Source organism: Megascapheus bottae, chromosome 6, assembly GCF_031878675.1.
Source record: "Megascapheus bottae isolate mThoBot1 chromosome 6, mThoBot2.hap1, whole genome shotgun sequence".
Taxonomy (NCBI): Eukaryota; Metazoa; Chordata; class Mammalia; order Rodentia; family Geomyidae; genus Megascapheus; species Megascapheus bottae.
In genome coordinates this window covers 10,787,981-10,801,671 of record NC_143514.1, presented here as the reverse complement: position 1 = coordinate 10,801,671, position 13,691 = coordinate 10,787,981, and the positions used below count along the sequence as shown (strand labels likewise).

Sequence of the window (13,691 nt, the reverse complement as noted above, 5' to 3'; positions counted from 1 at the left end):
AGAATGAGAAAATGAAGTCATATGTGGTTTGAAGTTTCTATTTAGCTTTGCAGTTTCATGATGACAATATGATTATCGATTGGTTCAAGGAAGAGACATCTAAGCCCTGGAAAGCACCAGGTTCTTGGAGGTAACCCAGAGTTTTGTTCAGATAAACTCTTTCTAGCCCCTTAAGGCACCCCCACTACAGTACTCTGTCTTGTTTCATTCTCCCCTCCTCTTTCTTTTTGTTGGTTGTGAGGCTTGAATTCAGGAAGTGGGTGCTGACCCTGAGTTCTTTGGCTCAGGGCTAGAACTCTTCCACTTTAAGCCACAGCACCACTTCTGGTTTTTTGTTGATTAACTGGAGTCTCATGGATTTGGCTGGCTTTGAACCATGACCCTCAGATCTTCCCATTGAAAGGAGCTAGGATTATAGCCATGAGTCACCAGTTCCCAGTTTCTGTTTCTTCTGCTTGACAACTAGACATTATCTTTTCCTTCCTTTCTTGCTTTGTAAACAAATTAATGAAAAATTAATAGTGAAAAGGAAATGCCTGAGTTCTAAGCGTTCACACAATCTTGGGAAAGGGTAAACCATCTTAATTTTTTATTAATTTGTTTACTAAACACATATTTGTTGAGTACCTATGATGTGCAAACAGTGGGTTTGGATCTCTAAATAGTCTTCAAGAAGTGTAATTTGTGCCATGAAACACAAAGCAAAAATTAATAATGAAAGGGAGATGCCTGAGGTCTAAACGTTCACACAATCTTGTGAAAGGGTAAACCATCTTAAAAGAAGAGACAAGATGAGGGCTGGGGGTGAGGGGAGAGAAATGAGGACCAAGACATGAGAAAGGGTATCAATGTATGTGAAGTAATGCACCTTCTATCTGGTGAATATAATGTAACCCTTCTATTAATTACAATAAAAATATATGAAAAAATAATAAAATAAAAAAAAAGAGAGACAAAAATCAGGCTCATGCCTGTGTTCCTGGCTATTCTGGAAGCTGAGTTCTGCGGTTGACAGTTCAAAGCCAGCCTGGTCAGGAAAGTCCACAACACTCTTGCTCTCCAGTAAAGTACCCCCCAAACCAGGAGTGGAGCTGTGGCTAGGTTGGTAGAGTGCCAGCCTTGAGAGAAAGCTAAGGGACAGAGCTTAGGCCCTTAGAGACAGCACACCACACACACACACACACACACACACACACACACACACCTCAGCCCCAAAGTTATTTATTTGCTGGCTGGAAGGAATTCTGAACCCAGTGTCCCACTGACAAGATTTCTGCACCCTGTGGGAATCACAACCAGGGAGGAAATCAAAAGAACAATTTGTTCCTTGAGTTGCCCCGCCCACCGTTCAGTTCCTGGATTCCCTTGACTTTGATCCCCATCCACCCAGCTCAGCCTTTTCCTGTTTCAGGAGCCCAGACCAGAGCCCAGTGCCAGGGCTCCCGCCCCGCCTCTTCCCACCCCGCCCCCTGCCCTCCCTCCTCCTATTGTCCCTGCCACTGATCGCAGAACAAACTCTAGGCTGGAGGTAGGTGAAGGCGTGGCCAGCGGTGGGCGGGGCCCCGGAGGACAGACCTCCCGGGCCCCGCCCACGGGCGTGGTCCCGCCGAAGCCCCGCCCCGTGCGCGGGGTCCTGGGCTCCCCGCTGTCTTCCGCGCTCCAGCTCACTGCCGAGCTGTCACTCCGGTTTCCGGCCTGGAGCCCCGGGACGCCGGGAGGACACTTCTGAGGACAGCCTCACTCCAGGACGGCCATGGCCACGGTGCTCAGCAAGGACACGCCGGACATCGAGGTACCCAGCGCGCTGGCTGGCTGGGGCACAGGAGGGCTCCCCCAAGTCCCGGCTGGACGAGGCCTCTGGAGGGGGGGCGGTGGGGATCCCCCCCGCTGGGCCCGGCCTGGGGAGAGTGCGGGGGGGGGCGCGGGACGCGGGAAACTTTCCCCCGCGCGGGGTCTGCGCGGAGGAGGGGGCTGCAGGGGGACCCCTGCATGGGGACTGCTGACTTAGGAGAGGGTGTGAGGGGGAGTGAGTGCGGTCCTGCCCCGCGAGGCACTGACACCCCCCCCCCCGAGATGGTGGGGAGTCGCAGGGAACGGGAGCGCCCCTTCCGCACCCATTCCACGCGGTGTGGGATCCTCAGGGACCCCTGCACCTTGCCCCGACCTGGGAGAGACGGAGGGAGCGTGGTCTCTGCCCAGGTGAAGGGGTGGCAGGAAAGACCCGGGAGTGGGAGCCTGCCCTCAGGTTGTCCTGGCCATGTTTATGAAATGGTGGATCAAACGAAGTGTGAACGACGTTCAGGAGGGCCGTGCCCTCCAGCTGATGGAAAGAAGCCTCACTTTAATGCGGGATGGGGGGGGGTCGAATTAAACCTTGATTGTTTTTTTAAAGGTGGGCAAATCCTGCCCAACCTATCCAAATTAAGGCAAATTGCTTTGTTTGTTTGTTGTTTTATTGGGGGGTTTTCTTTGAAAATCTTACTGTGATAGAATCATTCCCCTTCTGTCTTTCTCCTCTCTCTCTCTCTCTCTCTCTCTCTCTCTCTCTCTCTCTCTCTCTCTCTCTCTCTCTCTCTCTCTCTCTCTCTCTCTCCCCCTCCCTCCCTCCCTCCCTTCCTTCCTTCCTTCCTTCCTTCCTTCCTTCCTTTCTTCCTTCCCTCCCCTCTCCTTAAGTGAAAGTTGAAAACCACCTGTTTGCAAAATAGTTTTTTGTTTGTTTGTTTTTGTTTTTGTTTTGCCACATTTTGCCAGTGCATGGACAGTAGAAACTTTGTGTGCTTTTGGAGGGAAGCTGGCTGTGTTTTCTCCATACCTGGCTTTGAAAAGTGCATTTTACTAACAAGTGCGGAGCATATCATTTGGATAGCTGTAATTCAGTTTACTTGTGATTTCTCTTCTGGATACATACTGTTCCTTAATATCGATCGCTATGGTTGATTAAATGAAATAGTCTTGTGTGGACATGGTAAAAAAAAAGTGCCATATATGATTTAAGTCACAGCCCTTTTGGATTCTGGTGACTAAGATTTAATTAACCAAATCTTTCTTGGTAAACCAAGTCAAATAGAAAACGTCAGGCATCAGGCAGATAGTGTGTTGATGTTATTAATCTGAGTGTCCAAGAATGGTTAGCGTATGGCATTTGACTGTTTCAGAATGTTATCAGCTTGATCGATTTCTTTCTGTTTCTCTCTTGTAAAATTGTCTTTGAAATCCATTCCTATCCACATTCCTTTAAGGCAAAGATTCCAGTTCAGTCCTTGGTTCCAGCTTGATTTTTATATAGCTTCCACCCAACACCCTTAAGGAATAGTGTTTCTACTGCACTCAGCTGCGTCTAACATTACTCTGTATGGACTCTTTCTGATAATGACCTGCAATTTAGAATGGTGATATTCAGACCTCTGCAGCTTTCATGCTGCGCATAAAGTGCAACAGACTTTAATCAGTCACATCTTTCATCACACACGAGTCCTCACTTTTCCCTCAATGTAGTACCTATGACTCACCAGCTAAAACACCATGAAAGAGCATGAAATTCATCATTAAAGTATAATGCAGTGAGGAAAAATACATTAAGCCTAAGGGAACACACTCGAGCATAGATGTCTCAGTTAATCCTATTGATTTACCAAAGTTCATTTTTGTGTTCAGACTGAATTACGAAGGCTCAGTTTTCTGTCAGATTCAAATGCTTTCCCTGAATCCACTTATTAAAAACACGATATAGAGATCAATCCAATTATGATCACTGTGTGAGCCTCAGACCCATGGAAGAACAGATAATCTTTGAAAACATCATTGATAGGAAACATAATAAATATGATAAGGGCACATTACTAAAGTGCTTGACACATGTGAACAGAAGTCAGTAGTGACAACCACTGTAATCATGATTTAATTTTCCTTAGGAAATCTCAGATTTCACAAACAGTCAAGAAATATCTTGGTTCCTGGGAGACAAAAGTTATTGTGGTAGACAAAATGGCTTTGTGGGCTCAGCCTTAATTTCTAGTCTCAGTCCAATATCTCATCATGTTTTAAAGCATCAGGAATGTCGTGGAGAGTGTAAACTACAGAGGAGGAATATGCTTCGATTGGAAGACTAGTGCAGAAAAGATGCGGTATCTGACAGACTTATGGTTGTGTTTGTGGTAGTTAGAAATTGCCTAAGAAAAGTTTAAAGCCTCTTTTTCTTATGCCTTCCCGTGTTTCACAGCTTGGCTTTTGGAACTAGCTGCCTGATGTCATGGTTTAACTTTGTTCTTTATTAAAAGTTAGCTATGTGATCTTGGGTAAGGTAGTTTCCTTAAGCTACTGTTTATTATCTGTTAAGAGAATAATAATATAAATGATAATAAGTAGATGTCACAAGTTGGCAGTTTGTGGCCAGGAAAAAGTGTAGCCCCATTAAAGAATAAATAAAAATGAAGAAAATTGAATCTCAGGGAAACCACTGCCAGCAAAATCAATTAGCTTGAAGTTTATTAACATTAGCTATGTAGTTTTCAAAGGGATTTTAACTTTGTGGGATTTTTTCCCCCACCATCTAATCCAAAGTTTGTAAAAGGTGACTTTTGAACACTAGTTCCCCTGGGAAGGTTTTAGAGAAGGTCAGTATTGGACATTGGACATTTCCCCTGACCTCAGCACCAAACGCACAGTCCTTTTTCATTCTGATTAGATTGTCAGCTAATTTGATATCAATATCTGCACATTGAAAAGCAATGATTTCCAAGAGTTTGCTTTTGCTCAATACCTTCCCTTAGCCTGATGATAATTGAGACTGGACTATGAAAATAAATAGAGCATATTCTTTTGCAGCAACCTCTTAACTATTTGAGAGCTAGCAAACCTAACCTGCAGCCAAACCTGTTTGACCACTCCTGTGCTGCCCCATAATCTCAAGGCAAAATATATGGACTGAGCGCTACTAATGAGTTATAAAGTATTATTTTTTAAAATCTTTCAGATTTACCCTCCATACAAAGGGATGCTAGTTCATTGTCCATAGAATCAATGGGATATTGAGTGATAGAGTAAAATGGCTTATGAATTATGGGCCTGTGACTTCCATTCATTTGAAAAGGCAATTGATAATTTTCCAAATTTTTATTAAGAAAACGAGATTAATGTAGATATTGAAAAAATTGAATCACAGGGAAATGACTTGGGAAAAATGAGTTTTCAGCATACTGTGGGAAAAGGAAACATATAGGCTATAAATTAGTAGAGATAACTAAAACAGTATTTCAAAACACCCTTTATGATTTTGTTCCAGGGCATAGAGGATCCAAAGGAAAAAATGAGTTCTACTTTCAGGTTATTGGGGTAATTTTTATGTATATATGTATATTTATGTACATAGTTATACTGAGTATGTAATCTTTTGGTCTCTCCATTTATATTGGTTGGGTACTACACACAGTGTAGAAATAAATCTGAATTTATTAAAACTTTTAAAGTTTTTTTCTCTTTTCTAAGCTTAATGAATTTTAATTGTTGAGCATGTATTCTAACTTTAAGCTTACCTGGACAATGTGGGACAATGTGTGTGTGTGTGTGTGTGTGTGTGTGTGTGTGTGTGTGTGTGTGTGTGTATGTATCACTGATTATCTTGGTAGCCCTTTATATTATAAAGTACTGTACATTTCTATAGTTAAATGTGTTTTATTAGAGTTGATTGTTGTTGTTATTGTTGTATGTATGTGTTGGTACTGAGGCTGGAACTTAAGATCTGGGCACTGTTCCTTAGCTTTTCCCCTCAAGGTTGGTGCTCTACCACGTGAGCTATTTCACCACTTATTGCTTTTTACTCATTAGTTGGACAAAATGAGTCTTAAGGATTTTACTGTCTGAGCTGGTATCTAGTTACAATTCTCAGTCCTCGGCCTCCTAAGTATCGAGGATTACAGATGCAAAACAGCATCATTGCAGTTTCTCTTGCACATGATTTCAGAGGATTAGTTCTAGTAGTTTAATTAAAAACTGAGATTAATGAGTAATGATGAATCTGTCACTAGGGAGACTTTTAGATTGGGTCTGTTTATTCTTAATGATAGCAGATAATGTTGACTGATTGCTTAATTGTAAAATGTACTAGAATTCAATAGACACCTAACATTCTAGAAGAAAAATGTACGTCTCAGAAGCTGAATTGTAATAATAAGGAATTAATAAGAAAAAAATGAAGATCTAAAGTCAGATGATGGGTAGAGTTGTGTGATCTTTAAGCCATTATATTTGTATCTACTTATGTTCAAAATGTTATCAAGCTCTTTTTAAAAATCACTTATTATAAAGGTAATGTACAGATGGGTTACCATTTCATAGATCAGGTAATGAATACATTTCTCTTTGGATGGTATCACCTTACCCATACTCTCCCAGTTTTCCTCTCCCATTTCTATCCACACATATTCAACATAGGGTCTAGTAAGCACTACTGATGCCTTTGTTTTCCCTTTGTCCCTCTGTTTCTGTTATCAAGTTCCTTAATTCAATACAAGGACTGGTCATCTGTGGCTCATGCCTGTAATTTGAACTGAGATGTGATGATCATGGTTAAAAGCCAGCCCTGGCAGTCAAGTCCCCTTGAGACTCATCTCAAATTTACTACTCAAAAACTGGAAGTGGAACTGTGGTTCAAAGTAGTAGAGCACTAGCCTTGAGCACAAAGAAGCTCCGGGACAATATCCAGGCCCTGAGATCAGGTCCCAGGATTGGCAAAAACAAATCAAACAACCCAAGAAATCATTTTCCTTCAGAATTTCTGATCACTACAAGAGAATTCTTATTGGGTAAACTTAAGTTGCAAAATCTGGAACACTCAGAGGAAAATCCAATGACACTGAAGTACAGATTGTCCTAAAATCATGAGAAAAGAAAAAGGTTAAAGCAGCTTTGAAGTATAATCCAAGTGTCAGTGTAACTACAGAGGGCACTGATAGGTAAAATTGCACAGTTTATTATTATTATTATTATTATTTTGCCTCTTAGCTACACAGGCATATGTATTTTGACTTTAATTGTAAAACAATTGGTGACTGTAAATTGATTTATGATAAAGATGTTGATTTTCAGGTGCAACATATTTACCTTCTGGATGTCATTTGCACTTAATCCTCTGCATCAAGACAGAGGTGGCTTTGGGGCCCTTTATCAATGAAGTAGGGTCTCAGCCATCTCAGAGGCAGTCATATTATGGAGATTGCTCTTAATAGATTTTCTTTCCTATGGCTTACAATTATTGCTGCTTTCATTGCTCTTAATTAAATTATTATGCTAGTTTATGCAAAATGGCTGCATTTAACTCAACATAAACATGTTTTGTTTAGATGGTTAAACATATTGAAGTTTTTATTAGCGTTGGAAATAAGAAGTGTTGTATGAAGCAATTTCTTTTGTATTTCACAAAACCAAGCTTTGTTTCATGATTAATATATTTTATGAAGATTGCATTAAAATAAGCCTGGGTTCAAATCTTATCTCTATTATTTGTTTATTTGTGTAATTGACACCAACCTTTCCCCTCAAACTGTCCCTTTTTTCTCTGCAAAGTGTGTTTAATGTAATTTACTTTTCTCATCATAATAGACATGAGGACTCATGCATAATGTTTAATACATAAGATGTATTTTAAATATGATACATGTTTGATACAGAAACTAATGTTTAATACATAAAAGGATCCAGATAGTATATATAACATTAAATATATACTTTAAAAATATAGTATTTATGATAAATATTACCTCTTGGACTCTGTGTGTTGTATAAATACCAATTGGATAGAACTGGCTGGATTCCAAGAATACTAAAGCCTACCAAGATGATCTCAAGTTCCTGAGGGAATGGAGATTTAATAAAATTAAAAGACTAATGGGAGACTTCATTGTAGATTCATAAATGTTGCCTACATGGATTATGAAAATTTTACTCAATTCCACTGTTCAATATTACAGATGAGGAAGTTCCAAATGAATGGAAAATTAATTTTCTTAAAAATACATGTGCACCTGGGTGTGGTGGCTCACACCTGTAATCCTAGCTACTTAGGAGGCTGAGATCTGAAGATCCAGGTTCAAAGCCAGCCTGGGCACAAAAGGACTTGAGGCTCTTACCTCCAATTAACCTCTAGAAAACAGGAAGTGGGGCTTGGCTCAAAGGTAGGGTGGTAGCCTTGAGCTAAAAGAGCTCAGAGACAGCGCCCAGACCAAGTTAAATCCCCACGATCCACCAAACAACAACAACAACAAAACAAAAATATATGGGCACACACAATAACAGAGTGCTAGGGTTTGAACTTAGGGCCTCACATTTTCTAGGTAGATATTCTACCACTTAAGCCATTTCCCAGTTCTTTCTTTTTCAGTTATTTTTTTTAATTAAAGAATTTATTAACATTGATTTTTACATCATATTTCAAATGACGTATTGAACAAACAAGTATTCAAGAAGGGAATCTCTATATACAGTCAATGGTACTTAAATTTTAGAACATAATTAAAATTAGGCTGAGGACTTGTATGTCATAGATACATATTAATCTATGTAATAAAACATTATGTCTATAGAATCATAGGTTTTTATGTCTATGTAGTTATGTTTATATTTCCAATACCATGTCCATAGCATTGGGTATGCAAATATTGAGTCCTCTTTCTTGTACTGTTTGGATCTAATAGCCACATATTAAGGATACCATGCGCCTTTTGTTCCTTTGGTCTTATTTTTTTCAGGAATAGTTTTACTTATTCCTTACCCCACCCCTTGGGATAATTCTGCACAGAGATACCTGTACTTAGACCATCTGAATGGCCAGTAGGACAGAAAATGGGACCACCACATATATCTTTTTGTTGATGTAGTATCTTGTTAACTTTTTTTGCCTGAACTACAATTCTCCTAATCTATATCTCTGAAGTACCTGGGATTAACGTCCTAAGCCACTACACTCGTGTGTGTGTGTGTGTGTGTGTGTGTGTGTGTGTGTGTGTGTGTGTGGTGTGTATACATATATATATATATATATATTTAAAGACTTTTGTATTAACTAGCTCTCTGGAGGATTGTGTAAAAGAAGTATGTGACATAGTTAGGATTTATCCACACAGACTATGTACACTTATTAAATAACCAGTTAAGATTTAAATCTAGATCTCACCCCAATTTTGGGGTGAATTTTAAAACTACCTCAGGGCTGATACATGGGTAAAAATGGTTGTTTTGAGTATCATTGTAGAAAATTTGAAGGGATTTGTTATTACTCCTTACTGAAAAGAGAAATGTCTACAGAAATAAGACAATGGTACCTTTTTCTACCAATTATAAGGCTCTTATTTCTCTCTTTAAGCAAACAGGAGCTCCAAGGAAAAGTTGTTTATGATCTTTCATGTTTGTGAGTACAGCATGTTGGTTTCAACTCCTAGCAGGGAATCAGTTGAAGGCCCACAAATTTTGCACCAGGAAAAGGTAAAGAGTACCTGTTTTGAAATGTGACTCAGATATAGCAGTTTTGATATGAGTATAAAAGTGATTGGATTATTTTGAGAATTTTAGCACGGCTGTAGACTCCTGTTGTTGCTCACTTCTACCTCAGTCGTAATAATTAAAGAGATGATCTGCATCCTACCTCCCAGGTGCTTGGCAATTGATATTATGAGTGCTTATGAATGTCCCCTTGAGACACTCTTGACTGGGCCACTTTGAAGAAAAATCTCTTCATCAATAATTAAGCCCTGAGGGCCACTTCTCAGGGGACCCACACAAAATTACATGTCAACCCAGGCCTGATTTATACAGATGGGATCTTGTGATGCCTTAACCACACGTCCCTTCCCTGTGCTTTTCTTCTCACCCAGGCCTGCTTATCTGCCCTAGTCATCTGTCACCACTTCTTTCAGAAAACTTCATCTACTAATTTTCAGCTCATCCTACCTATCTAGAATTAACTTTTTAAAGTTAATTATACCCTGTGAATACCCTTGTGAAATTCTTTGAGCGATATTAAAGATGAACTATCATATCATGTCCAGATTTTAAACCCTTTATTGTGTATAATGTCAGCACCATGTGAAAGTCTTCTGCAAAACAATGGAAAAATAAATGTTTGCTCTTTGTTAATTAAAACAGATATCCCAAGAAACATGGCAGCAGAATTACAAGTTAGAGCATTTGCTCTCTGACCTTGTAAAAACCAACCATTGAGAAGAGTTTACTGAGGTTTCAATGGATTTCTCATGGATTAACCTGTTAATGGTTTGCAGTGGTGAGATTGTTTGGAATTATGCCAGTTTCCTATCTGTGAGATGTTGAAGTGTGATCCTCTTACAGCTATTTCCTTTGCCTTCAAGACAACATTTAGGCTGTCATTTATATCAGATAGAGGAGTTTGATATACTCATGTATTTGATTTTGTGTGTGTGTGTGTGTGTGTCTATGTATATTGCTGATTCCAGGGCTTGAACTCAGGGACTGGGCACTGTCCTTGAGCTTCTTTTTGCTGAAGACTAGAGCTCTACCACTTGAACCATAGCTCTACTTCCAGTTTTGTTATTGTTATTTTTTGGGGGGGTTGTTTATTTGTTTGTTTTTGGTAGTTTAATGGAGATAAGAATCTCAAGAACTTTTCTGCATAGGTGGTTTTGAGCCACAATCCTCAAATCTCAGCCTTTTGAGTAGCTAGTATTAGAGTTGTGAGCCACTAGCACCCAGCCTTGCATTTGCGTTAAACAATAAAAACAACAACTTTCTTCCTGACTTCTTAATAAATGAAAACACTGAAGCTTTATTTCTTTTCTTTTTTTGCACTAAACGTTAATTTTGTTTGAGCATACCAGGAAATTTCAGTCCTCTGAAGATTGTTGGGGTTCTTTGTCAAGATACTTTGGAATAGTCAGTTAACATTTTGTATCACGTAGATGCTATTTTTTTTTTTTTGCCAGTCCTGGGCTTGAGCTCAGGGCCTGAGCACTGTCCTTGGTCTTTCTCAAGGCTAGAGTTCTCCCACTTGAGCCCAGCACTACTTCTGGCTTTTTTCTATGTATGTGGTACCAATGAATTGAACCTGGGTCTTCGTGCATGCTAGGCAAGTGCTCTACCACTAGGCCAAATTCCCAGCACAGATGCTATTTTTAATAAGAGATTCAAACTAGAGATTCAAAGAAGGAGATGGAACTCTGTCTGCAGTTTGATAATCATCAGTAAAAACCAGGACACAAATAGTGGGAACACTAGCCCCGTTCTGGGAATTCATTATTTCTTTCATTCTTCTTCCACAATGACTTGAAAGCTTTAGAAGCTATCTTGCAGATATTCTTCCATTTCAAATACTGAAATATATTTGGGATAATATAAAAATTGGAATTCTGTTATTCAAAGAAGAAAAAGCTTGCAGTTTTTCCACTGATTCTCTAGAGATAAACCGTGTCACCTTTCCCAGAAAAAAAAGTTTGTTTTGGTGCATCCAGTTTATTGAATTCTTTTTTTCATATCCCTCATTTAATTCTTGAGTTACTTTCACGATCATTACAGAAGATTTAAAAGATACAGAAAGTAAAATGATGACCCCCACACATGTATTACCAACAGTCATACTAGCCTAGTAATAATGATTTGTGCTTCTTTCCTATGTGTGAGGTACTTTTTCCTAAATCATTTTAAGCATTAGAAATTCTGTATTTGCCTTCTTATTTCAATTAGAAACATTAGAAACATTCTTCTTGGGAAACTATTTTTTAATAGCAGTTTAACATTCCACACAGATAAAACAGCAAAAGTCTGTTTTTTGTTTTTGTTTTCAAATTTGTTCTTATCATAAATTCCCTTTGATTTAGTAGTCATTTGCTAAGTATACTGCATCAGCAGTTTTTCTTCTTTAAGAATTAGGTTGGAGCAGGGTGCAGATGGCTCATACCTGTAATACTAGCTACTTAGGAGACTGGATGAATGCAGTTTGAAGCCAGCCATTCTAGAAAAGTGCCTGAGACTCCTACTTCCAATTAAACAGCAAAATGCTGGACTGGAGGTTTAAGCTAGCCATGAGCAAAAGAACCGAGTCAGAGTGCCAGGCCCAGTGTAGTCTCTTTCCTCCTTATCCCCCCATCTCCCAGAAAAAAGAAGACTTGGAAATATATCTTCAACCATTTGTTATTTCAGTTCTGCACATCTCACGGTGGTGTATCCAAAAAATTGTCTTCAGAAAAGTGTTCTTTAATATGATTATTACGCCAGATACAGAGCTAGAAAGCAGGAAGTAAAAGTGGAGTCATATGCCTCATGTACCCATTCCTTACTGTATTTTTGGTATTTAGTTTGGACTTAATGGTGACCCAAAGTTTCTTACTAGATTTTAGCTTCACTACTCATTCCTAACATTTCTTTCCTATGCAGGAAGAATTGGAATGGAAAGATCACCTTGAGCTTGTTATCTTGCATGGAAAACATCTAAAAAATTCAGATAATTGTCTTAAGTGCTACATCTTGTGACCCAAAATAAAAACTTTTACATGGCCACCCTTCCCTAACAAGACCCATCCCGTCTGGAAGAATTTATCACAAAAGACTTATTTTACATGAGTCTGTGGCTCATGTTTATAATCCTAATAACTCGGGACATAGGAATTTGAATAACAGAATTCCATGCCACCCCAGGCAGGGAAGTACATGAGATTTATTTCTAATTAAGTGGCAAAATGCTTGGAAGTGGAGTTGTGGCTCACGTGGTAGACCACTCATCTTGAATGAGTAGCTAAGGCACAGAGTCCGGGTCCTAAGTTTAAGCCCCAGTGCCAGCAAAAAAAAGCAAAACAACCAAAGAAAACTATAGACTGCTTTTCCCTTGGAAAGTGTGATTGTTATGGTTGTGTGCATAAAAACACATGTGCATAATATTCTTTATTTCTTTAAAAGAAAGAAAACAATAATTTGGTAGAAGAAGAAAGCACCCATAGATGGAAACATTTTTGAATCAATGTTAATAAATTCTGTAATAAAAAAAAGAAAAAGCATTATTCTTCCTTAAATATGCTTGGGTTTGCATGACATTTACTTCCAATCTTATCACTAAAACATTAGCTTGCTTAACCCTCTGTCTGTTTTGAAGAAAGGGAAGCTATTTGCAGAAGGAAATTCTTATGTGGTTCATGTAAATCACTGTCTGTTATCTCTACAATGCTATTTGTAGGGATTATAAGCAGCACCTAAAAGTATTTTTCTAATATTTAATTAGGATATGATTGTATGGGAAGTTCATTTTGGTATTTCCATATATGTAGGTATGCGGTGAACTTGAAAGAAATTCACCTTCTCTAGTATATTTTCATCTTTTTTTCACATAGCATTTGCTGAGTTTTAGTATGGTGTCTGTGTGTGTGTGTGTGTGTGTGTGTGTGTGTGTGTGTGTGTGTGTAATATATTTAGTGAGATAATGTGATAGATTTTTTAGGTTTTTGAAGAACTTCCATAATGTTTGCAGTGAGTTCATATTCCCACCAACAGAATATGAGAGTTCCTTTTTCCTATGAATAATTATCAGAATTCATTGCTTATTTTCTCAATAATTGTCATTTTGACTAGGAAGAAATGGAATCTCAGTTTGGGTTTGTATTTTATTTATGGTTGGGTTTCTGTCTTTTGTTGTTTAAATTTGAGCACATTGAGTGTTCTGAATATTAATCCATAAAACAGCT

At 38.9% G+C, this 13,691-nt stretch overlaps 1 protein-coding gene across 1 annotated transcript in view; it reads left to right on the top strand.

Moving 5' to 3' along the window:
* The first annotated feature begins 1,668 nt into the window (after nucleotides 1-1,668).
* Dpyd (dihydropyrimidine dehydrogenase) overlaps nucleotides 1,669-13,691 on the top strand; it is an 800,444-nt gene continuing 788,421 nt past the window's right edge. The window contains exon 1 of the mRNA XM_090333954.1: nucleotides 1,669-1,792. Within this exon, the coding sequence (XP_090190080.1) occupies nucleotides 1,754-1,792 (39 nt within the window). The 5' untranslated portion in view covers nucleotides 1,669-1,753. The remainder of the gene's footprint in view (nucleotides 1,793-13,691) is intronic.